General features: G+C 37.3%; 1 protein-coding gene across 1 annotated transcript; it reads left to right on the top strand.

Moving 5' to 3' along the window:
• The first annotated feature begins 712 nt into the window (after window positions 1-712).
• On the top strand, window positions 713-23,494 carry ZGRF1 (zinc finger GRF-type containing 1). Its single transcript, XM_050710363.1, has 26 exons — window positions 713-777; window positions 897-977; window positions 1,107-1,163; window positions 1,656-1,841; window positions 2,212-4,371; window positions 4,607-4,759; window positions 6,811-6,916; window positions 7,003-7,109; window positions 7,337-7,469; window positions 8,440-9,107; window positions 10,146-10,284; window positions 10,852-11,036; window positions 11,516-11,703; window positions 12,327-12,466; window positions 13,573-13,719; window positions 15,168-15,282; window positions 16,064-16,323; window positions 17,057-17,216; window positions 17,907-17,984; window positions 18,534-18,681; window positions 19,725-19,852; window positions 20,173-20,296; window positions 20,694-20,870; window positions 20,991-21,125; window positions 21,685-21,946; window positions 23,324-23,494. The coding sequence occupies exons 1-26, from the start codon at window positions 757-759 to the stop codon at window positions 23,437-23,439; spliced, it is 6,174 nt and encodes a 2,057-aa protein (XP_050566320.1). The 5' UTR covers window positions 713-756; the 3' UTR covers window positions 23,440-23,494.
• The last annotated feature ends 2,584 nt before the right edge of the window (window positions 23,495-26,078 follow it).

The following is a 26,078-nucleotide window of genomic DNA, read 5'->3' on the forward strand; positions in this document are numbered from 1 at the left end:
GGCCTAGCGAGACGGGGGCTTTCCTCGGCGGCCGGCGGGGCGCGGTGACGTCACGCGCGCTGTGGCGGGAAGTTCGGAGCGCGGTGGTGACAGCGGCCGCCTCAGGTCTGCGGGGGGGGGGGGCGGGGGGAGCGCAGCTCGCGCCGTGACGGCCGTGACGGCCGTTGGGCTCCGCTGTACCTGAGGTGGCGGCGGGGGGGTCGTCAGTGTCGCCAGAGCTTTTTATAAGGCTTTGGTCCTGCCTTCGCCACCTAAGGCTGTTTGTTAAATTACCGTGCTGCCGATGGAAGCGTGTAAACGGCTTAACGGCTTCTGATTTTTTTTTAACAGAAAAATAATGGTATTTTTTGCTGCAAGCAAATAGGCGTAGGATAAATTGGTCGATTTTGAGTCGCAGCATGGTCACTGCAGGTTTTCATAGCCACCAGCCGTTCAGTTAAACAAATTACTTCCCCTAAAATGTAGAAAGTACATTAATATCTATAAAAACACCATATTTGCCTATAGGCTTTGCATTACATTATTGTTAAGGTGTGTCTTTGAAATGTCCTCATCAGCTATATATATCCCACTGCCTTTACATTGTCTTGTATCTGCTTCTTTTGAGAGGAAAAAAAAGTGATCTGACATCTGTTTTTCTGTATATACGTTTTCCACACAATACTGGTTTCTTCTGTACATTTCCCCATCTCTCAGACGGTACAAAGATGTGAATGTTTGCACAATAAGCTGTCGGATGACTGTTTTGCCAAAGCAATGTCTTCTCAAGAATTTACTGTAAGTCTTTTTTTAAACCCCATATGACTAAGTAAAAATAAACTAAATGACGTTATAGCTGCTGTGTTATTTAAACGTTTTCTTACTTGTTGTTTCAACATTTCCCACTTTTAAACCAGGTATTATACACTCACCAAAAAATGAAAAAATCAAAAACATGGCAAGATGGAACTCTGAAGATTAGAACTGGAGGAAATAAGGTGAAGAACTCAGCTTTAATGCTCTGTCATAGCTTCTGCTGCTGCTGGATGATCAGTGGCAATCTGGTTAATCTGTGAAATAAAACTGATTATTTAAAATTCCTTTTTTTTTTTTTTTTCTCCTTGCAGGCAATCTTGCTTGATGATAAAGGGCAATGTTTGGACAGTATGTTTATAAAAACCCAGGTATATTTTGTTTGATTTTTTTCTTATATCTTTCTATGCTTAGGATTGTGGTTTGCGTTTCAGGAAGCGTTTCAAACTCCTTTTTGTCTGGTTATTATGGTAGTACTTTTTCCCTAGCAATATGGCAGTTTTCTGTTGTAAATATCATCAAAGTCTGCTACAATGTAAGCAATGGAAAGCTAACACAGCTTCCATTTGTTGATAAGGCTTACTAGTGCTCTTCCAGAGCCAAAGTGGGGGATTTACAGAATGATATTTCTTTTGGGTAGAAGCAGTGTATTACAGTAATATATTAAATGAGCATAATTGGAAACTAGATGCTAGTCTCTTCCAGTATTATTTAATCTTAACTATTTATATGGCATTGTGATGTGCTGAGTGTAAAATATAACATTTCTGAATTTTTTACCTGTCAATATTCACAATATTTAGAAGATGTATAATTTCTCATATGGCACTATTATGTACATACTGCTTCTTTCTCTTTTCCAGGTGAATGCTGGAGATAATTTAGAAAGTGAACGATATTTGATCACAGTTGAAGCAGTAAAAGTGAATGAAAAACCTTGTGAAGATCAGCCAAGGAAGGCAGAAATAATAGAAGTGAATAGAAATGGTGTAAAGCCTGGTATTCTACCCTCAAGACATTTGTCTGTTGGCTTGAAGAGGAAGTTTACGGTATGTCTCTTCAAAAAGTTGTTTGATATTAACGTGCATTTTAAAACACAAAGATCACATCTTTTAATTGAATAGTAAATATATCAATAATGTTTTCTTGCTTTTTTTGGAACTGTAAGTCAGGACATGTTAGTGGTCGTAGGTATTTTTTCCAAAGTTTACTAGATCTTTGTTTAGCTTAGCAGGATTACTACTGCTAAGGCTGCTGTGAAAATTGCAAGGGATTGAGATTACTTGTATACACCTGTGGAATCATCATGTGCTATCTGATCAGAGTATGTTTTATGGAGTGTGCTCTATTTTCAACTTTTTTGCTTACAAAATGTGAAGCTGATTTCTGAGTAGAATTAATTTTAAATTCCTCTATTAGGGTTTCCAAGGGCCACGCCAAGTTGAAAAGAAAACACCAACAATGGAAGATGGAGAAAACCCAGCAACATCATCTATATCTAAGCAGTGTCAGGGTATTTTTCCAACCAAGTTTTGTATTACCTCTCCATTGTTTTCTACTATTGGTGAGAAGAATGCAGAAACAAATCTATCTACAGACTTTCATGAAGATGCACTTACAAATAACAATAGAGACCATGGGTCTTTCTCACTGGTTTCGCCTCAGTTTCTTGATACGTGTAATGAAATAGAGAAGAGAAGCTGTGATCAGTCCCTTGTGAAGCCAGAATCTCCTCTAATTACTGGCCACACCAAATCCAGTGGTCAGACAACTGGTCATGGGGCAGTATCACAGAATATCAGGAGCACGGCACAGATAATAGCTCTTCTGAAATCTAAAACAACACAAGCATGCAGAGAGGAAGCAACACCTGAAGTCACCAAATGTCTTTCTAGATTTCAAGCACCAGAAAACACGAATAGTTTGTGTAACCCAAAGAGCACAACCCTACCTGCCTTTTCAGGCAACTCTGACAAAAGACTTGCTCAAAATATTCAGAATTTATATTTTACAAAGGAAACTGTAAATGATAAAAAGGAATGGAATGCTGAAATGTTTCTAATTGCTTGTGATAAAGAAGTCACAGGACAAAGACATGGCGAAAAGGCAAATAATTTAAGTCAACACTTACGGGATTCCTGCAATACAAATAGCTCCTTCCTATCTGAATCCACCATAAATAGACTACATGAAAGCCAGTTTGTCCCTTCTTGTTCTGCAAGTCCTACCATCTTTGAAACACATCTCTCCACACACAGAGAGCATTTGGTGACTAATGGTCTTCAGGAGAATTCATCCGTCAAGTCACAAAGTCACCTTCAGCCACAGCAAAGCTCAGAAAGAGAGCATAGGGACTTGGGGGTCTCTGGGGACATAACATTGACTGAAATTGGAATTGTGAAGGAGGAATTAAGTACATGTGAAAAAGACTGCGGACAAGATGAGCAGATAATGCAGGTTAACTTTAATCTATTGGAGGCTTTTGATTTTAATGACGCAGATGATGGAGACCAGTGTGAAAGAAATATGAAAGAGCTCCCTGAGGAAGATGTGCTTTCAAAAAGTCCAGACAGCTTAGGGGGAGATGTAGCACAAAATACTGCATTGAGGCTTCATTCTTACTGTGAAAAGGAAGAAATCAAATGTTCAACATTTGGCAGAGAGAATGATGGAAATATCTGTGCTGCAGGAATACCGTTGCAGCTTTGTGACAACAATGTTAGAGAGAGAGAGAGAATTGTGGAAGACTCTGCAAACCAAACCCAAATCACAGCGGAATTTTTGGATGAGAGAAACTACTTAATAGAGATGAACGAAAACCAACTAAGTGTTGAAGACATGAACAATAAGGATGATCTTGGTGGCTGCACAGCGAATACTGCTAATGGCATGCCAGGGATAAAAAACAAACACTCTGATCTTTTGCCTGATGACACAAATGTTATTGAGTGTCACCCTGAATCTGGTATGTTTGAGAACACTGAAAGCGTTTCATGTATTACTACCAGCAGAGTAATTTCTGCAGTGGAGAAAAGGAGTGAAGAAGATGTTATGCAGCTTGGACGTACAAAATCCCCAGATAATGATCTAGAACATTTCTGGGGTACTAAGAGTGATGACACTAAACCAGGTAGTCCTTTGCTGGCTTTGTCACAACAGTCTGATCCTTGCTGTGGCCCATTTCAATATATTGCAGAATATCATCAAAATGTATTTGGCATTTCATGCAAGGAAGATACTCTTGTTTCCAGAAGTGCTATCTATCCTTTAGGAAAAGGCTATTCGGCTCCAGAGGAAGCAGAAATAGGTGAAACTGAGTTTGAAAACGTGGAGAGTATAAATGCCCTTCACGAAGCCTGCAAAGGTGAAAGAATAGGAATGGATTGCCTGAAATGCACGGCAATGGCTGAAAATTCATCAGATCTTCCTGACTTGGTAAACAATATCGCTCTTCTAAGAGCTTTGTCTCAACATAGCACAGCATTAGAAAGCTTACAAAAGATGGAGGAAAATGATAGCATGTTATATGAAGCAGAGACTTCTAAAGAGATATTTGAACCACTTGTGACAGATGAAGGTTAGGTTAGCTTCTGTTTTATGTCTGACTCTACCTGTTTGACTTCTGTACTCTTATCTCTCCTGCCCGGCAGTTCATATTCAGAAGTCATACTTTTGTAGTGATGTGTTATGGAGGTTACTTCGTGCAATGTTTAGCACTTAAGGCAACAATGTGTCCTCCAAATCTGCTTCCCTGTTTTCTTTAGTTTAGTTGATCTTCACTGTGTAATTATTTGTATGGGTAAGGGTTGCAAAGTCAGTAATTATTCAGATGTTTTCGTGTCAAATGACTTCTGTATCTTATTATGCTTTTCTATCTCTCGTAGCTATAAAAGAGTTTACAGAAATGCCTTACTCAGAAAGTATAGAGGCATCTTCATGTTCATGCATTGATTCTTCTGGCATTTTGGTAAATTTTTTTTTAAATTATATATATCAGTTGCTACAAAATAAACTCATTTTCTATGAAGCTTCTTGAATACAATTCCTGGTTTATCAAACTATAGAGGTTGAGCTGGAAATTGCTTAGTGGTATCAACTAAGAAGCTGATAGATTAAAAAAAAAAAAGTCACCTTGCAGACCTTACTGTTAGTTCAGGAGGCTAAAAGTCTGACAAGAAACATAACGCAAATTGTAATATCTAGTTATGTTTAGTATCACATCATTAATAAATCTAATACTTCCCTACCTAGTCTTCTTTTACCATTTTTTTTTCTTTCATCATCTTTTTGAATGTAGAATTTTTAGCATTTAGCTTGAAATACAGCAGCAATCTGTTTGTGCTTGATGCTTCACACCAATTTGTGTGCTATTCTATTAACAGTTTTTTTTCTTTCAATCACTTCCAAAAGGAAAGAAAGATTTTACATTAAATTCTGCTTCTCATTTTCCATTTGAGTAGCAAGTACAGTTTATTATCCTATCATGGACTGTTCTGGGCTTCCAATAAAAAGCTGTAGTTTAAAATGCTTTTTGTTGGATAAATAGATCAGGTCTTTGGAAAAATCTTGAGATGTATTGGCTTAACTTTTCGCCTTAAGAGGTTATTAAGCTGTTAGACTAATTAGCTTTTGATACTTTTATAGCAGCCCAACTGTGTGGACAGTTTATTACAGCAAACTGAGTTGTATATTCCACCAATAGCACTGGGCCAAAGAGACCCTAGGACATCTGACTGCCAACCAAAGGTACAATTTCTGTGGAACTGAAGTGCAATTAATAGCATTTCTTAACATTCAAGCCAATAGCTGACTACTTTCAATACATTATAATAAGTCCTAATAAATATTTAACCAGTTTCGTAACTTGCTTCTCAGATCACATTTTAGTACATTTTTCTGTGAGAAGTCTTCCATTGATAGTTTAAACTTAAATTTTACAACATGAAAGTAAGGCTAAATACATTATGTCAGAATATCACAATTTTCTGTTGACAGAGATTTGCACAAAAACTTTCCTGGTGCTGAGTTGTGGGTCAGCAAGAGAAACATACCTTCAAAAGCATGGGGTGTTTTTTTCCTCTTTCCCTAGTTTCAGAGATCATTTTTGTTATATTTATGAAAAGTACTTTTTTCAGTTGTAGGTAGTTCCTGAACAGTACTTATTCAGTTAATAATTCCAATGTATTGTGTAGCCTGTTGAGTTTCAAGGGCACCAAATAAAGGGATCAGCAGCTAGTGAGATAATGTTGAGGAATCCCTGCTCGCAGCTAGGATGGCAGCAGTACCCAGATAATATGCAGTTTGAAGCTGAGAGATTTTTGTCACCTCCGGTTTCAAGCGATTATGTTCTTTCTGACTTCAGCCAGGTAAAACGTTTTTTTCAAAGTTATTCTTATTGACCTTATTGCAAGAAAATATCCTGAAAACGAAGGGCAAAAGAGAATTCATTTTTAGAATAACACAATCATATCAAAATGACTAAGAATCAAGTGTAATACCTTCTGGTTAAAACTTTTGCAGTTAGACATAATTTTTTTTACTCATCTTTGTCACAGGAATATGCATTTGCAAGATGTAAATTGTTTTTTGATTCTATGATCAATTTCACTTAAAAAAAAAAAAAACAGCAACAACAAAAAACAACAGAACAGATGCCTTAAAGTGAAAAGTGGCAAGGAGCTTTTGTAATGATTGTTTCCAGATGATAGCAGTGTAATTGATTGGATTGCAAATTTTGTCTATAATTTCTACGTGGTTCCAAAACAAGGGTTAAAACTTTCCTTCTTGGACTACAAGAATTATTATTATTCCTCATGGATGTAAAGAGATGAAACATTAAATAAAATATTATTTTTCTATTGCTGTATATATATTGATGCTTTTTTTTTTTACCTTCCAGAATGGGCTAGAGATACTGAAATTTATAATTAGAAATAAGATCTTTGCACAAAGATACTGTGTATAAAGAGGTTAAAAGTTTAAATTTAACAAGTTTTTACTTATACTTTCTTGGTACAGTCTCCAGGTTCAGGAAGGCTTCACAAGGATGATACCAACTTCATTGGAGAGGAGAATTTTGAAAAGAAGTCTAACTTTATTAAAGAATCGATAGTAGATCTGTCCCGTAAGTGAAAGTAAAAGTAGAATGGCAGTGATTGGCCTCAGAACAGTTATTCTGCATGACTTCTGTCCTTTGCATATTTTTCCTAGCACTGGCACTGAATGCACACTCTGAAGTTCCACTGTGGATAATGTCAGGCTCACCTTCATGTTCTAATCTGGGACAAACGCAGTGGTCACCATGGGAAGCTGACAAGGTGTGAGCTGACTGTCTATTGGAGATCTTTTGGGGTTTCTGTCTGTTCATAGCAGCAACTTCATGTCTTATTTGTTACTTTTTTATCTCAACTCTGAGAGACATTTTATTTGTCTAGAATGACAAGAGAGAGAAAAGTGACAAAAGAGCTATCATGGGGGTGTTTGTTTGTTGTGTTTTGTGTTTTACCCAGTCATTCACTTGACATGTTAATTCTTCATTCTGTAGATGATTTCATCAGTACAACTGACTTCCTCAGTTTCTCCAGCTTCAGGAAGTAAGGAAACTGTTCAAGACATCCAGACCCCCCTGATTCACAGGAACCTTCTAAGTGATTCTGAACTTTCAGAAAATGTTTTCAGTAAGAAATTCTAATTGCAGTTTGCATTGTTTTTACTAGGAAATGTTTGATGATTTTTGAAGCACACTGAGTTGCACTATAAAAAACCTGGGCACTGAAAATACGCTGAGATATGTTTTGGTAACTTTATTTATTTATCTATTTTAAAAATATATTTATTTATTTATTTATTATTTTTATTTTATTTTATTTTATTATTTTATTTTTTTTTCCAGATTAGCTGAATTAGCCTGGGATTCCATACTTCCCACCCTGCACCCCCGCTTATTTTTTCCTGATAGAAACTTAAGTACAATGATGTAATTTTATTCAAAAAAAAAAAAATCTTCCAGTCTGGAGGGGTGAAAAAGGCTGTAAGCTAAGCTTCTAATTCATAGTAATGTTTTCATTCATTTACCTGCTTTAGTTGAAATCCATATTCAGCTGCCCTCTGACCCACTTCCAGTGATGACGTTGACACCTGTCATTGACTGTCACTTCTTATTGATAATGAATTTAGCCGGCAGGATGCTTGTGGTAGTAGGAATCTATTGATCCCCATTGGTTAATACTAATTTTGCACAGTTTTGTGGGTGATCTTTTTGGAAAAAGGAAGAGATGTTAAGCTGATTGCTTTCCAGATGGCAGCTGTCACTGACCTACCAACAATATCAGTTTAATAACCTCCAAAGCAAATTAATGTTTAAATAATTTCTACCAACCATTTACTTTTATTAAGTAGAGTGCCTACAGAAATGTGTTTGGGATATATGGATTTAAATATTAAAGGATCACATTTGAAATCACTCATTTTATATGGAAATTTAGTATGGCACTCTACAGGCACAGTAAAAAGAGCTTGTCAATTAGAAGTCAGGATGTAAAACGAAGAACTTGGAATTCTTTCTTTATCATAGTTTTTTGTGCATCTGAAGTTAATGTGCCATCTGGAAGTGCTACGAGTTGCTTATAAGACGTATTTGCTCTACAGCATGGGAGAAACACAGCTATCCAGAGGAATGCAGCCCTACAAGACTCAAACCCACAGTTAAAACACGAACTCCACTTGTCACTGTTCCTGGCACTGAGAAGATTCCCAACGTGGAATTTTTTCTAACCGACGGTGAGAAGAGTCAGCAATCTTCTGGCTCTTCAGTCGTCAGTTTTAGCAGCAAGTCAGCAGCGTTTCCTATCAGTGCTTCTAGCCCTGAGGACAGGAATTATGAAACCTCTGTGTTTGGAGAGTATATGGAAGACAGACAAAGGGAATCTGTACAGCCAGTGTTCCCTAATGTGACTTCGCTCTGTAGACAAAGCAAGTGGTTGAAATATCAAAGCAGTACTTGGTGTGACTTGATAACTCAAAACAGCGATGATGTGGAAGTGACGGATGGCATCTGTCCTGAGAGCATCCTCGGAATGCTGCTAGGTGACACAGGAGAGAGCCAGAGCAGCGCTGTGAATGAAAACGCTCCCGGCTCTGCGCCTCTGCAGACAGCAAAGAGCATGCTTGGTAAATGCAGCGCAAAGAGCAGCAGCCAAGATTTGATTTCAGAGAGGAAGTTACTTTCTCTGCACTTAAGTCAGGCTCCTTTAGGTGAACCTACACAAAAGGTGTTAAGTCACCTGAGCTGCCACACTGTAACAGGAGATGTCCAGGTGTGTAACTGTTCAAGCAGATACAGTTTAACTGACAGAAACACATTTTTCTGGACAAAGCAATTCCTTTTTCTGACTTCCTGCAAGATATTATCAGTATGATTGGATGAAATGGTTCTATATGTGTAGTAACACAAGAGTCTCTGCTGCAGGACAGCAGCTGCTAATGATTTTTTTTTAGGTGATGTGACTAATCCTTTGCAAAGGTAATTCCTTGGTGTACATTGGCACCAGATTTAGACTTTTAGTCCAAATGTTGATGGCAGGAAGACGAAATAAAATCCATTGGACTGATTTGCAAGAATGTGTTTTTAAGAAGTGTTTTTCTTAATTGCGAAAGAGCAACGTTTTCATGAATGCCCACATCTTGCTTCAAAGCATAGTCTCTAATTTTGAAATATTTTAAACATCATCAGTTTTAATTACGAAAAAGCAAATTATGGCCTTGAATAAGGGCCTAAAAATCAGCAATTACTGCACCCGTTTGTGAACGGTAGACTATCTTAAAAAAATGGAGTAAATTGGGGGAAAAAAACAACAACAAAACAAACCAAACAAAGAAACAAAAAACAGTGTTTTTAAAAATGCAGGCTGTTTTTTCAGGGGCAAATTTTAACTTCAGTGTACATCCTAAATGATAGCTCAAGCTCACCATGCTGCAGCTCCACGTGTACTGAATTTTACTGCTGTTGGCAGTCTTATTGAATACATGTTTCTGTACTTACAGTTAACAAAATCCATAAATATTTGCGAAAAGGAATATTATATTTTGCTTTTAGAATACTGGTTCTTCTTCAGCAGGCTTCATTTTGAAACTTCTGGTTGCAGAATGAGGCCCTGAAATTTTTCTATTGGTTGTAATCATTATTGAGAATCTAATATACACTTGGAAAAAAAAAAAAGGAAAAAGAGAAGAAAAACTACTTTTGGTGCATCTGTATGGTAGCCATTTATCCAAATTTGTCTCACTCAGGGTTTTGAAAACTTTTGAAAATTTTTAACAGTTCTTTTTTTTTGTTTTGTTTTGTTCTTTTTTAGGAAATAACAGTTTCTGAGTTGTCTTTTCCTAATATGGACAAGGTAAAATATGCTAATCTTCCTAAAAGAAGGATTGCCATACCAATTGTATTTCAGTCTCATGTTCACTACAAACAGATTTTTAAAGCTGCTTTGACAGGTATGTCTAACACCATGCAGTATAAAAAGCTGTCATTTTTAAGCAATGTATTTCTGAAGCTTTACAAAACAGGGTGAGAGGGAGAGAGATCGTCAGCATCATCTATTGGAACGCCTGTTAGCATTTGGATTTGCATATATATCTATATCTATATATATATATAAAATACTCAAATATATTCAGCCTATAGCAGAAATTGTAAAGACAAAACAAAAGATCAATACTCTTCAACTATGTAACCTTGCTCCTGTTTACCAGTCTATGGTCCTACCTCAGCTGCTGCTACTACTTTTTTTTTTTTTAATGTACATTTATTTAGTGTTTGTATCATTTGGAGTTACATGATTAAATATGATTTGTACGAAAGTAAGGCAGTCAGAACAAGTTAGTTTTATGTGCAAAATGTGAAGTTTGCAGGCCACGTGGTTTCTTTTAGAACTCAGATTAAGTATTTTGATTTTTGTTTAAAAATGAAAGTTTCAAGTGAAATGTATTTGAATGCTGTGTACGTGTGTAACCATTTTAGGGCTGTACTAATTGCTCTTTTATTCTCCTTTCTATGTCAAGAGCATTTAAACATAATGCTTTTTGAGTTGTCACAAAGATTACACAATGCTCTTTCAAAAGTGGATGTATCATTTTACACTTCATTGAAAAATGGGCAAAGTGAGAGCAAAGAAAGCGGTGTTCTACTCTGCAGTCATATGCGTCCTGCTAAGCTTGTTACGGTGAAAAAAGAAGGTCAAAACAAGGTGCTGTTTATTCCTTGTTTGTTTACAGTTCCGGGTGTTTGTCTGTTTGTCATATAGACCATATACTGTGAACAGTTACAGGGCAATTCTGCATGATTTACAATTACAGCTTAAAGTGATGTGTTATAGGTCACTTTTAAGACCAGTTGTAGTATCTGCTCATGTCCAGCACTGCTGATGTAATAGTTCTTTCCATTCAGAAAGAGTTTTGTATATGTGAAAATCTTGAATTTATATATTTTTTTAGGTTATGTTGGATTTCTGTAACCCATGATTATACAGGCTGGCTTCAGAAACTGCAAATTTCACAGAACACCCTTATTTTTTCAGCTAAATATGCTGAAATCTCAGATTTTTATCTGCTTATTTGTATAGCAGCTGGTACGGATCACGTGCTTTACTTTTTCTTTCTGCTTGTTCATTTTAAAGTGCTAATGGTCTTTTTTTCTTTCTTTTTTTTTTTCTTTCCCCCTTCCTAGGGTCGTTTGTTCTATGCCTGTGATGCCCCAAGAGCTGAGCGGTGTTCATTTTTCAAGTGGATAGAAGAAGTAAATCCTGCACAGATAAAATCCAGGCCTAGTGTAGTGCTTCATGATATAAAAAGTATTGGGACATACCTCCGAAGTCAAAAGATTTCTCTCTTTGAGGGATGCCAGCTTTTGGTGAGGTATTCTGAAATGATATAAACCTTTCATGTGAATTGCAGGATTTATAAAAATTCTAGTAACTCTGGGTTTCAAGAACATTTAACAGGTACATTCAGTAACTGTGTTTAAAGAGGTTGCAGTTCTGTGTACAAGTGTAAAAGCCAAATAAGTGAAGGATTAATACTCGCAGTAGTGGCATCTCAGGTCAGTACTCTTTTCAGCAAGAATCAAAATTGCTTACCAGCAGTTTTATCTTAATTTCTTAATGAAAACCCTTATGGGTTGCATTTGAATTACCCTTCATTTAATCTTTCATAAGAGAATTTGCAATAGACTTTGATTTATTCTCCTAGTGATGCTTTTCAAAATAGATGTATAACATACATATTCTAATTGTAATGTTAGAGTTTATTTCTGAGGCTCTTCTGTGCTGCTTAACTGACAAGGAAAGAATTTAACTGCGCTGAATATCAGAGAAGTACTTTTCAGTTGAGATGCATATATTTAAATCTTGCTAATATAACAAGATGAACAGCCAATGTCTGTGGGGTATAATTTGGTCCTGTCTGTGGGGCTTTCTTATTTTTTCGTTTGGGAGCCTGAAATTAATGACACGCTTTTTCTTAAAATTACAATTCAACAGGAAAGCTTATGGAATTCAAACACAACGGTGTAGCAAGTTTAAGAAATTTATGAATGTACATGCGAAATTTGATGGTGATTCTAAAAATAAATTGTACCTCAAACTAAGCAGAAAGGAACATTACTCTGTCTATAGCAAAGGTAAGCAAACCTTAAGCATCGGAAGAATAGTCTATGTTTAGATTCATGTTGTGCCTTTTAAAGTTCTGAATTATAATTAAAACCTCAATCCCTTTTTTGAATGCATGAGAACTCTGAAAATGCAAGTATGATTCTAGAAGGGCAATGAAGTATCTTATTTCATCTTTTTTCTGCAAATGTTCAAATAAAAAAAAAAAAAAAAAAAGGCAAATTCCATGTCCTTACGTTTAGAGTGCCTGAATTCTATGAAAAGGTGAAGTTTCAGGAAAGCCCAATATTCTTGAAATAGATAATATTTAAGGAAAATTTCATGTAAGAATCAGTGTTTCAATAGTTGTTGCCTATCTCATTTAACTTTTCAAAATGTCAGAGTTGGAGAACATGCAGTGATGTGATCCTGACAGCATCAATAGTTCTTTGCTTCAGTAATTGTTGAATTGATACTTTTATCTTCCTAGTTTGTTAATTTTGCTCTAGAAGATTATGTAAAGGAAATTAGGGAGGAACAAACGTGTTTGAGAATGTTTTATGTAGACTTCAAATGTTCTGACAGATCAGGTTTTTGTAACTCTGAATTCTGAAGCTGTGCATAAGCAAAACTTTAACCTGTGTATGAATAACTTGTTGGTCATTTTTGTTACAGGCAAACATATGTAGTACAGGAATAGTGCAGTTAGCTTTAGTCTCAGCAGCTGTGCCTGACAAAACAGAACATTTGTAGGTTGCAATATGTGTTGGTTTTGAACGGGGAGAGAAAAAAGTGGTTAACTAGATTGGTAGCATACTTAAGTGATTTGCTCCAAACACTCTCAACATGGGTAACACTTAAGATTTGTCAGAAGTCAAATGATGCAAAGCACATTCGGGAGAGCTCTATACTGTTACCATTAGTTTCAGACAGGAAGTACTAGAATTTTTTTTTCATTCTTTTAGAACCAAACCAGCACATATTTAAGGCTTTCTAAGACTTTCTAATACTTCCTAATGTCACGCAAGCAATGGTTTAATTTACAACATAGTAAATGTTTGGCTATTTTGTCTGGCTTCATTTTCTTTAAAAGATAGCAGTTGGAAAAGCTTATGAGAACTCTGTATTATTTTGACAGATGATATTTGGGTTGTTTCGAAGACTCTGAACTTTGATCCCCTTGATACCTTCATTGCATGTAGCGCCTTCTTTGGACCATCCTCTAACAACGAAGTAGAATTACTACCACTGAAAGGCTACTACCCCTCAAACTGGCAATCAAATAGTGAGTTGTACACTAAGTAATTTAGAATTGTGGGAAGCAGCTATTGTGAGAAAAATAGCCAGCTATGAAGGATGAGATGTGAGTTTCTTAGATCTAAAAAGTGATTTAATTCACAGTATTGTTTTTCTTTAAATATCTTTGAATATGTAATTTGAATACTGTAAACAGTATTTGTGAACAGTAAGGTTAGTGGGCCTTTTAAGTGGAGAGAGAGAAACAGTGTAGGTCTGTAGATGTCACAGAATTGCAACAAATATGTTGCCAAACGCGATGCAAAAGTTACTTATTTTTGCTGTTGAGTCAAACTAAATTGATGGAAAGAGAGAGAAAGATCTAGTTAGCTCTGCTTGTTTTCTTTTCATGCAATGTGAAAATTGTGTGCTTGATCACGAGAGGCTTTATTCTTGCTACTTAATCAGGTTAATTGAGTGCTTTAAGTTAACAGATTAATCTTTTTATTGTTTCGATGTACTCATTAGATGGAGAGTTCCTGCAAAGCATAATTCAGTGAACCTACATTAAACTCTTGTTCTGAATTACATTGAGAAAAATAAATACAATGGCATACGAGTTCTTTGTGGGCATGCTTGCTATCAAAATCACAGGCATGAAATGCAATTGGAGGTTTAGTTTTGTTTGTTCCCTGAGTGTGAATTGCAGGACTGGATCTCACAAGCTGTGAGGGTCTAGCAGAGTTAACATATAGTTTTTCAGTCTTAATGCTATAAAATCACAGGGTTCCATATTTATTCTTCGTGGTCATAAATACAGATTATTTCATAATTCTGTAAAACTAAAACTCTAAGTTCAATGAAAATAATGCTTTAAGTAATGCATAGTTGTTACCAATTATCAACAAAAATAAAATAGAGGTATACGTGTTACTAAATGTATTAGAAAGCCCTTTTTACTTAGCCAGTCCCTGAGCCCCAGAACAGTATGATACTGTTAGAGAACTCAGCAAAAATATCATTAAATACTTGTTCTGTTCTTATACTCTCCCTAGGCTTTCATTTTTGGACAATTTGGAAATAGGCTAGATGGAACTTTAGCCCATTGTTGGTGTAATGTTCTTGTCTTGTCTTTTCTAAGAGAACTATTTAACCATTGTGGTACAGAAGGCTTACTTACAAAGCTCACCTCCTAAATCTCAAAGCCTTCTGAAATATTTCAGGTGTTTTTACAAGAGTAAGGATTTTTACCTAAACTTCCATCCCATAAAGTTTCTAATGTTGGAATCACAAATGCTTCAAATTAGCACACCTTAAAAAGAAATGCTAATAAGTCTCTCTATAATATTCAGTCAGACTTGGTAACTGGGTTAGCTTGGTTTCAGTTAGAGGGGGCCTCATTATTCTTTCATCAATTTGTAATTCATTTCTCTATCTGATTTGAAATTTTGGCTTATTTAATTTTTTCCTAATTTTATTTTTCTGTGCCCTTTTCAGTATCTGTTCATGCGTTGCTAGTTTGTAATGCTAGTGGTGAGCTTACATCTTTAAGAAATATGGAGGAATACTTCAATCCATCTACTTTACCACTAATACCATATCTACTAAAAATGTAAGTTACTATTTCAGTGATAATGTGAACATGCAATACGTAAATAAGTACAGAAAAACAGCAAGAATAGCATTGCGTTTGCCCTTTTAAAAAGTAGACGAGGAAAATTAAAATTAGAAAAACAATGCAAAGGACGAGAATTGAAAATATATTCATTGCTTAACTGTAACTCATGGATTTTAAGTTTTTTCTTTCAACTTAGCAGCAGCCCACATTTCAGAACCTAGAGATTAGTATTGGGCATCACTATGACCATTAGACTGATAAAACAAAAGTGACTGTACTACATTAATGGAGGTACTTCACTGGGGTTCACTGTAACTGTTTTTTCTTCCCAATTTTTAGAATTACTTGACACAAAGCCTTAAAAAAATATATTGGAGAATCAGAGCAGTATGGGGATATTCCCAAGACTGCTTATGGTTCACAGTATCGAACAAGTAATTAAATGAACCCCTGCTGCCTCTGACTGTGATTCTACCACTCTTATTTCTGCGAGTCTCACAGCCTCGGAGTGAGTCAGATTGAAAGCATAACCTCATATTAAATAAGATAAAAGCCAAAAGCCTGTTTTATATAATCCAGTTCTCAACCAGGGAAGTAATAAGGAGCAGGAATATACACCCCAGGCATATTTTACAGAGCAGGGGACAGCAAATTATATTTATGTCAACTGTTAACTGTAAAGTCTCAGCATTTTGACATCAGGTGTGTGGAAATGTCAGAACCATGCAATCCAATTCATACATATATACTGTTTTGACTGTTATATTTCTCTTAGGAATCTTGATTCTGAGAAACCTGCTAAGAGAGTCAACAAAAGAAAATTTACTCCACCTGCCATGAGCCTGGAACGCACAATGATGCATGGACCTGTCAGCACTGAAGCGGCGATGGGACTGGCTGAAAAGATGATCGAAACTTTCTCGTTGAATCCAGATCAAGCCACATCACTGGTTCAGATAGCTCAGATGATGACCTCACGTGAAAATATCAAACCAGTGGAAGAACATCAGATCTTCCCTATCACAATCATACGTGGTATATAGCAAACAAAATTATTTACAATTTTTGATTTATTTAGTATCTTCTGCTTATCATTTTCATATTAAAAATATTTCTTAATATATTAGCTTTGCTAAATTATCATACCAAATCTTCATTGTGCATTTTTCCTTGTTTTATCCTTCTTTCTATCCTGGCTTTACCTGTATTCAACATGCATAAAAACACTAGTAACATCTTAGTTCAAAGATTTATTTATTTCTAAATCAGTATTGAGATGCAGTTACCATAAATGTAAGTTTTAAGATCCTGGCAAAGTAAATACATTGACAATAATAACAGTCTTCATACAGATACTATTAGACTGAAATTGCATGAGATTTTGTTAGGCTGCCAGGTATATTAATCTAGTGAGAATTAGTAGTCATTCCAAAAATCATCATCATCTCAAATTCCTTATTCTGTACCTCTTTCAACAGTGTGAGGGTTGCATGAGACTTCTTAACAAGTACTGCATCTAGTTAACCAGAAAATTTAGGAAAAATAGCTTACCCTCTTCTGTAGGTTCTGTAAACAATGCGTGCAGTAAAGGGTAAGCCTCATGGCTGCCCCTGGATACTTACAGCTGCTGAAGCAAGCACATGCAATGTTTTTAGAGGAATTATGGCACAATATTTCACAAGATAATTTTATGTTATAATGGTTGATCAGAACTGTACTTCGCAGACAATTTTCTCGTGTAACTTTGCCTTTTTTTCTAAAATGCCAGGTGTTTTTGGAGCTGGAAAGAGCTATTTGCTGTCTGTTGTGATCTTGTTCCTAGTACAACTCTTTGAAAGCAGTGAAGCTGAGGAGGGTCCAAGACCAGCTCCATGGAAACTTCTCATTGCTTCTTCCACGAACGTTGCCGTTGACAGGATACTGCTGGGGTAGGTTACAGCAAACTCGGATTTTACAGACTGATGTTCAAAAGACAATAGTGTGCTTCAGCGGTAATGATAATTGTGTTGCTCTTCCCAGTACAACACTTAAGAGATATTGCGTTCTTCCCCTATAAATTGCTGCCCAGGGGCTTTAATTTTACCCTTGCTCCTTTGCACAGCATGCCTATTCTAAAAGACTGTCAGACTGGCTGGACTGTTTTGTATGGGACTAATCTCGTACTCTCATCAAATTTACTATTAGAATCCACCCATGTCAGAAAGCAGGAATGCTCAGGAAGTGCTGGGAAATGGCAGTAGCAGAGAGAGAGGGGGAGAGGATCAGGCTCGGGAACCTTCATCAAATACCAAGAGAAGAAAAAGAAACTGTTAGAGGTTAATACAGAATTTAAACCTCATGGTTTGGAAGGATAAAAGTAGGAATGGAAAGTACAAACGGAATATTGTTTATGAGAGGAGAATCATAAAAGTATTGAGCATTTTTAAGACAAAGCATGATGAGGTAATTCTTTTTACTTTGATTTACTTGAATTGTGGACCAAGTTACTTCATCTGGTAAAATGTAGACATTTGTGTCCTTTGGTGTTCTGATGTGTCTGTTAGCCTCTTTAGAACCACTTTTAAAATTTTCAAAGTTTTTACATTTTTCTAATGTGTATTATCTCTTTTTCTTTGAAGTCTACTTGATCTTGGATTTGAAGATTTTATCAGAGTGGGAAGTATTAGGAAGATCACCAAAGCAATTCTTCCTTATAGGTAAAAATCTTTATGGGATCTGAGGCAATTGTAAGGTTCGTGATAGTATGCATGCTGTAAAATGACTATTTTGAAGTCGTTCAAAATGTGATTGCAATATGACTATCTCATTCCCCACGTGTCCCGTCCTCCCCCTTCCCCCGCACCACCCCGACACAGTGGAGAAATTTTACTTTGATTTAGGCATTTGATTTGTTGCTGAATGGAGCTAATGCTTTTAAATGGAAATTAGCAGAGAAGAACCAAATAATGGCAGTGAGAGATTTGGCAGTTTACACAAAGAATCCACTCTGAAATCAGCTGCATAGCTTGGAGAAGCCATTTACTACATGTACATATTTGCCTGGGGTGGTGGGTCTGAGCTGGTGGGATAAAGGTCCATTTTGAAACAGGTGTTATATTGTATTTGTATTTCAAATGTGTATTTCAGCTGGTTTGGGGATAGGTTAGCACATTGTACGATTATTTTTCTATACTGGGTGTTTACTGAACACTGAAAGCTCTGTTATTTTTGGTCATTGTATTGCATGTTATAATATCTTTTTGAAGTTTACACGCTGGCTCAGGAAACGAAAATGAACAATTAAAAGAACTTCTTGCTCTCCTGAAAGAAGATTTAACTCCCATTGAAAAAATATACGTAAGGAAGAGTATTGAGCAACATAAACTGGGGACCAATAAAACTATATTACAACAGGTACAGCATGGTGATGGGATGGGAAAGTGAGCATTCGGTATGCCTTATCCACAAGGCCCAGCAAACAGAAACTGGGAAGCCACTCTCAAACCTGAGACTGCCAAGCTCCTAATGTTTTGAAAATCAAAATGAATGTTCAGTCTAGTACAGCTTTGGTTCCACAGGTATAGCTTAGTGTCTTACTGCTTGTACTTGAAGTTCCCACATAATGATAAAGTGTGATATAGAAACTCTTTATGAACTTTATTGCAGTCCGTTTTAATATTACCAATCTAGTTTATAAGGAGGGGAGAGAAAAATTACTGAACATTGCTACTATCACCTTGAAACTAAAATTTATATAATCATAAAGGTAAAAGATAAGGACTAAACTAAATCTATCCTAGAGCTGAGAGTCAGCTGCCAAGAAGACCAAACATTTCGAATATATTTTGTTGAGTAACTTTGCATCAAAGCATTGGATTTTAGATTAGAATTACCATTTCCTGTGGAAACGTATAATCTTCTGGTCCTAGTTATTTTCCTTTCCTCCTCAGTTCTAGACTCAAAAAAATTCCATGTTGTTGTAGAGCAGTTCTGAGCTCAGAATTTGCTTTACAAATTCTGTAAAGCATATCTGAGCAATGTGCGCTTTTTTGTGCTTCTCCTAGCAGTTGTTGCTGCCATTTTTGCCACTGGGGCTCAAACAGTTTTGGAGGACTGTGTAATCTAAACTCTTTCTGTGCCAGACCAGTTCTGGCCTTAAAAGCCAAGAATCTATGAATGGCTCGAACATAGAAAAACACCAAGCATGAGAAATGTTAACCTTGGATCCTCCCCTGTGCATACACAGTGTCTTTTACCAGAAGTTAGAATATAATTTGTTGAGACTGAGTATGACACAGCGTGCTGTAGAACTGCTAAGAACTACTGGAGGTGCATTCTATTGCTAAAGTTATAGTTATGTGCTGCAAAGAGACTATTACTTTATTAACTGTTAGACTATTAACTATTAAATGATCATAACTTTTTCTCTCTCCATTTTTCTCTCGCTAATAACAAAGGTGAAAGTGGTTGGAGCGACCTGTGCTGCCTGCCCGTTCCCTTGCTTGAATAATCTCAAGTTTCCTGTAGTGATGCTGGATGAGTGCAGTCAGATGACCGAACCTGCTTCTCTCCTTCCTATCGCAAGGTACAGCCATCCGTCTGTGTTTCAGCAGAGATTTAACTTGTAGTTAGCAGTGACACAACCTCAAATAGTTTCCAAACTTGGGTGTCTTTTTAGGACACAAACTCCAAGGTCTTGCCTTAGAGAATGAGTAATTACAAATTGAGGCCTGCTCTTGGAGGCCTTTCTTGAGTTACTATTTTATTTTAACTTTGGAAAGAAGGGTTGATGGAGAAGGGAGCCTGACGGAAAGCAATCTGTGATGTTAAAAGACAGTGTGCGCTTTGCTTACTAATATTTTAATATCCTTTTTAGAACTTTTTTATTTTTATTATCTTATTTAGGTTTCAGTGTGAAAAGCTAGTCCTTGTTGGAGACCCTAAACAATTACCACCAACTATTCAAGGGTCTGAGAGCGTTCACGAAAAAGGATTGGAGCAGACTCTCTTTGATCGGCTTTGCTTAATGGTATGTACTGCTGACCACATCCTTAGAAACGGAGGGTTACATTCTAGGTCTACTGAAGTCACTAAGAGTTCTGATTTAGATGTCAGAGGGTCAGTGTTTCAGCCTGTTTTTGAATTAAGCAGTTTCCACTTTGGTGCATTTCTCTGTAAATGTTGTTTGCACAGTGCTCAGACATTTGGAGACAAAAAAAAATGTAAAACAAGAAAGAAATGAGGAACAATGACAGATTCTGTCTTCTGACCTTTATGTAAGGTTTTCAATCCAGGTAGAGGAATCAGAGACAACAGTATTTGTTCTAACTTGGTAAAAGTGAACGTTGGCATTCCAAAACATTTAGTGATTTTTTTTTTTATTATTATTTTTTGCTATTCCCGCTTTCTACATCCTAATCCTTTAGGGACATAAAACAATACCACTTCGGACACAGTACCGATGCCACCCTGCTATTAGTGCCATAGCCAATGAGCTGTTCTATGAAGGAAATCTGATAGATGGCGTTTCTGAGAAAGAAAGAAGTCCTTTATTGGATTGGCTTCCAACACTATGTTTTTATAGTGCTAATGGAATGGAGCAAGTAAGTTTTTAAACATTTCATTGTAGGTTTTCCTCTGTTCTGTTTCCATTGTCACTGGGCAGTGAAATACATTTTAACTGCTGTTAATGAGGGCTAAATTAGAAATCTTCCCTATTTCAGACTGAAAGAGACAACAGCTTTTACAACATGGCAGAAGCTCATTTTACAGTCAAGCTTATCCAGTCTCTGACTGCAAGTGGAATAGAAGGATCTGTAATCGGTGTGATTACTCTTTATAAATCACAGATGTGTAAGGTTTGTATAATATATCATCAGTAAAACAGTTTTCTTAAATCAGTTTATTCTATCATTCTTGTTTTAAAAAAACACAATACTATTTCATTCTTCTGGTCACAATCTTTTCTTCCCTACTCAAAATCTTTTAATTCAAAATTTTTATTTAAAAAAAAATGCTTTCCCTTTTTTTGTTTGCATATGTACACAAATTAAATAGTACTTAATTTCATATATGATCTGGGAGCTGTTACGAGTTGGTACATGTGACAAGGACAGATAGTGGAGACATCTATGTAGCAAAGCTGGAGTTGTATCTCACTCAGTCATCTAAGGCATGACACGGGCTATTGTGATGACTAAGTGAAAGTATGGTTGCCCCACTGAGTGGACCAGTGTTTTATCAAACACAGGCTCACTGCGTACTGTAGCTAGCTGAGGTTCCACTGTCATCATGCTTTGGAGTTTGTTTCTTAGTTTGCATCTTGTGTAGACTCAGACTTGCTGCGATTTTTTTGCTCAGGACAAGCAATTTGCTGAACAGCATAACTCATTAACATCCATATTCCTTTGTCTACAGATTCAGAATTTGCTTAACAGCGTACACTCTGAGGCCTTTGAAATCAAAGCTGTGCAGGTGTCCACTGTAGATGCATTCCAAGGAGCTGAGAAGGAGATCATTGTTCTGTCGTGTGTAAGAACAAGACAAATGGGGTTCATAGACTCAGAAAAGAGAATGAATGTTGCGCTAACAAGAGCAAAGAGGCATTTGTTGATTGTTGGAAATCTGGCCTGCCTAAGTAAGAACAGACTCTGGGGAAGAGTAATTCATCACTGCAAAGGTATTACGTTTTTCCTTTATTTTCAAAAACATGTAGCTCATCTTTTTAAATGATAGAATATGCTGTTTACAGCAGTATATATACAACACAATATACATACTACAAAACGTATAGTATACATGCTATGTAAAATACAGTACATTTACTACATATATTTTATATTGCAAGTAGATCTCAAGTGTGAAAGATGTATGTTTGCAGTTTTATTGCAAACTGCTTTTATACTTAGTGTATTTGTTATCCAGTAAAGGAACTTTAATTTTCTTCTTTGGATGGCATCAGATTGACGGACAAAGAACACCCTCTGGTAAGGAGACCTGAACCCCGTTACTGCATTTCCAGTCTTTTCCCAATTTGCTTTTACATAGTAGACCCAGGCAGGAATACGTTATGAACAAATTCGTCCATAGAGCAGTATTTCTGGGTAGGCAGAATTAACAAATGAAAGACAAATGTGCAGTGTCTTTCTGCAACTGGGGGGCTCATTTGTTTTTGGATGATAAACTTCTGAGTTACTAGGAAAAAAAAAAAACAACAATGCAACTGGAGATCAGCTAACTCTTACTAATTTCTGATTGCTTTGTTTACAGGCCATTGTCTTGTGAATATGTGTGTTTTACTGGGCCACAAAAAGAAACAGTTTTTGAAAATCAGTTTCTTACATTGTTTCTGCATATTTGCTGAAGCTTACTGCAAATGAGCATTTACACACTTGAGCAAGACCTAAAAACAGCTAAAACAAAAAAATCCTTGTGATGCCTCTCACCTACTTGCACCTTTGCTAGAAGGTGTTTAAAATGCCTGAGCAGCCCCTTTGTTCTGTCTCTCTCTCATTCCCAGGATATGCATAGCTTGGAAGAAAACAAAACAAAACAGATGATAGTTTTCCCCTTTGTTTGAAGTGGGACACTTCGTATCTCAAAGCATGAGTACATTTAATCATAATTTTTGCCTTGGCAATTTTCTTTGAACTAGAAAAGTGAGAGAATAGGTCCAAATGTCTAAAGTACATTCAATAAACTCTGGCTGAATCCAACTCCCCGGAACCCACATGCTTCCTTACCTCTGGGCAAGGCCCTGCCCTTTGGAGAGATAGGACCTTAGTGGAGACTGCAAAAGGAGTGCTCAGTTCCTAAAACGACTGGTAATGAGTCACTGCAAGAACAGGTCCCAAAATAGTAATTATTCTTTTACCTACTTGGCATCAGAGGAAGCATCTCATTAATGGCTGAACTCTGAAGAACAACAATTTTCCAAGTAGAAATATTATAGCTGCTTGATAGGGTTTTGGAAATAGATATTCTCATCACCACAGACTGATTACGTGATGGGTGCTGTAAAGTGAGATCTAATTATCCTGTTTATTGTTACTTTCAGAATGGGAAAATGGATTGCAACATGTAAGCCAGTGTGAGCAGCAGCTGAACAACATTCTTAAGTGTTATTTGGAGGAAAAGGAGAAGGAAGAAAAGAGTAAGAAACAGGAAAAATAAATGTGCACATATTTTATGAAGACAATATATGAATGGTGTGTCTATAAAATTTACCAGAACTACTGAAAATCTAATATTTATGTTTAATGGGGGAAAATTTTATTTGTATCTCTGTCCTGATTCTTCTGTTTTGATCCCTTGTTTGTATGACTAAAACTAAAGAATAAAGTAACTGCTTGATATCTGAAATCCTTTTAAGCTTATAAAGTACCTAACTGTATTATTAGCATTTTGTTATTCTTCAGGTATGTACGTAACCTCATATTGTAAAAACAATAGTCATTTTGTCTATTTACAAATCAGTCAAATTAGGAGTGTGGCTAAAATAAAAGGGACTTAATTTTCCTTGAAAAAATTACATTACATGTTCTATTAAATCTTTGGAAGTCAACAAAACTAAATGACAGCAGGTTGGCTGTATCTAGATGTGTTACAAGCGTAGGATAAGGTCACTCGGCCCTGTTTCAAAACTAGCTGAAGTATTTTGTTTTGGAAGCAAGTGCTGTTATGTGAGAAACTGTCTCACATGAGAAAAAAAGTTTTTTTATCACAACAAAAGTTGACCCATAGGGTGTCTCAAAGGTATATAGAGGAGTGTCAGTAGTTAATGTATGAACTCATACTAAGATATGAGGATTCTCAGTGATTAATTTATGGGGAAAACTGGGCTGAGCATGGGCCTTGTAAAATTTCTAGATGCTGCCACACTGTTTAACTTCTTCCCCAGAAGCCTCTGAGGCACTCTCGCACCTGCCATGGAACTGGCACCCTAATAGCACTAAAAACATTGGAAGTAATCTCCTTTCTTCTTATTCAGCTCAGAAACAAAGTAGTGATGAGCTTGTCGTATTCAGTCTCTGGAAATAAACCAGACCTGAGCAAAACACCGTAAAGTGCACCAGCCGAACAGCCTTGGGATATCGCAGGGACCAAACCCACAAGGTGACCACAGCAGCTCCAGCTTTGTGCCTGCCCGGAGCCCCCCAGCAACAACCTTCCGCAGGTTTTCGCCCTTCTGGCACCGCACAAAGCACCCGAGGACCAAGAGGGTGCCCTGCAACTAGTCTCCTTGCCTCCTTCCTTGCCTCCTTGCCTCCTCCTCTGCCTCCCTCCTCGCTTCCCTGCCCGTTAGCCGCCAGGTGGCGCCGCCGTCCGCTGCCGTCGCTCCGTGAGCGGAGCAAAAGAGGCAAGAGCAGAGGGTGAATAGTGCCTGCAAATTGCTGCTGACGCCTCTGTTCCAGCTCCCTAAAATCTCAATCAACAATCCATTAGAACTCAACGGGAGTAAAACTAAATCCTCGTTTAAGTGTATTTATCCGATCTCCTTTCTCTCTTTCAAATGCTAAATCCATTTCAGCATATGCCCCTTCTTTTTCTTGCCTTTCTCTAAAGACTGGCAGCCTATACCACTCTTGTAAATATGAAAGATGCTAATCATATGACATATCACGTCTCAGTCGGAGCCTGGAATAAAGCCTTGAGATTTGGGATCATTGCCTCCAGACAACAGCTTCATCAGCCGGAAAGTTGTTTTTTTTCTCCTTTCCTTCAACTCTCAATCCCTTCTTTGTCTGGGGGAAAATGCAGCCAACTCGAGCCACCCTGGCCATATGGTTCACTCTGTGTTTTCTTAGTTGAATTCTGAATTGTTTGTGACTTGCGAAGGTTTTTTTTTTTTTTTTTTGGAAGGGCGTATAAAGACATAGAAGAGGCTGCCTGCGCTGGGGCGGCTTTGCAGGGCTGCTGCATGTTCTTCACGTGTTCATTTCACACACTCCTTCTGCAGCCACTTCACTGCTACTGCTCTGCCTCAGAGCCAGAAGATAAAGCCCCGCACACACTTTTTGACAGTAACACAACAGATTCCAGGGGTCTTCTTAGTTTTCCCTTCAGCAGACAAAAACGCCTTCTTAAACCTGACACATTTTGGTTTTCAGGGCTGCCCGTACTCATCCCCAGCCTGGTGCAAACGCGCGGCATGTGCACTGGCGTACGCGCTTGCTGGCGAGCCCCTGCTACGAACACCTCGGATGAGAGAAGTGCCGAAGTATTTTGCAGCGAGGGAGAGAGTGTGGCTTTTAAGACCTGTATAAATCAGGAGCTGAATGAGTTCGGTGCGCTCGAGTTTGGATAGCCCCCCATTTGATAGCAGCCTGCCAAATTTTCTTTCTCTCTTTCCTTACACAAACCCCCAAAAAAGGCCCTTTCACCAAATCATTAAATTCTACAGAGGTGGTCAAGCTAGTCCTGCTTTTCATGCATTTGAGAAAGAAAAGGGTCCTTGAAGTTTAGAAGATGCCCAAGGAAAACTCATTGAATGACATCAAAAGAATGAGTTTCCATAGCTGTTGAAGCACGAGAGCTGTGTAGCTGCACAAAGGCGGGTTGGGGCAGTGGGACTGTCCCACTGCTCTATCCCAGCACAATTGGGTCACTGAAATAGGGAATTAATTACCATTGGAGAGTGGGCAGCCCATTCACCACTGGCTGAGTTTTATTAAACGCCAATATAAATAACAAAACAACTCTTGTGGCTGCACTATTCCTACACGCCAAAGGAAGGATTATGTTGGGGATTAACATCTTAAAGTCTATGAGACTTTCTGACTCAAGGCTCGGAGCTGGTAATCGTATTTGTC

Source organism: Cygnus atratus, chromosome 4 (genome assembly GCF_013377495.2).
Source record: "Cygnus atratus isolate AKBS03 ecotype Queensland, Australia chromosome 4, CAtr_DNAZoo_HiC_assembly, whole genome shotgun sequence".
Taxonomy (NCBI): Eukaryota; Metazoa; Chordata; class Aves; order Anseriformes; family Anatidae; genus Cygnus; species Cygnus atratus.

Excerpts from the sequence above, each read along its gene's own strand:
- ZGRF1 (XM_050710363.1), top strand. The coding sequence starts at position 757 with ATGTCTTCTCAAGAATTTACT. Across the intron at positions 11,037-11,515 it reads AAAAAGAAGGTCAAAACAAG|GGTCGTTTGTTCTATGCCTG; the intron begins GTGCTGTTTATT and ends CCCCCTTCCTAG. Across the intron at positions 11,704-12,326 it reads GGATGCCAGCTTTTGGTGAG|GAAAGCTTATGGAATTCAAA; the intron begins GTATTCTGAAAT and ends ACAATTCAACAG.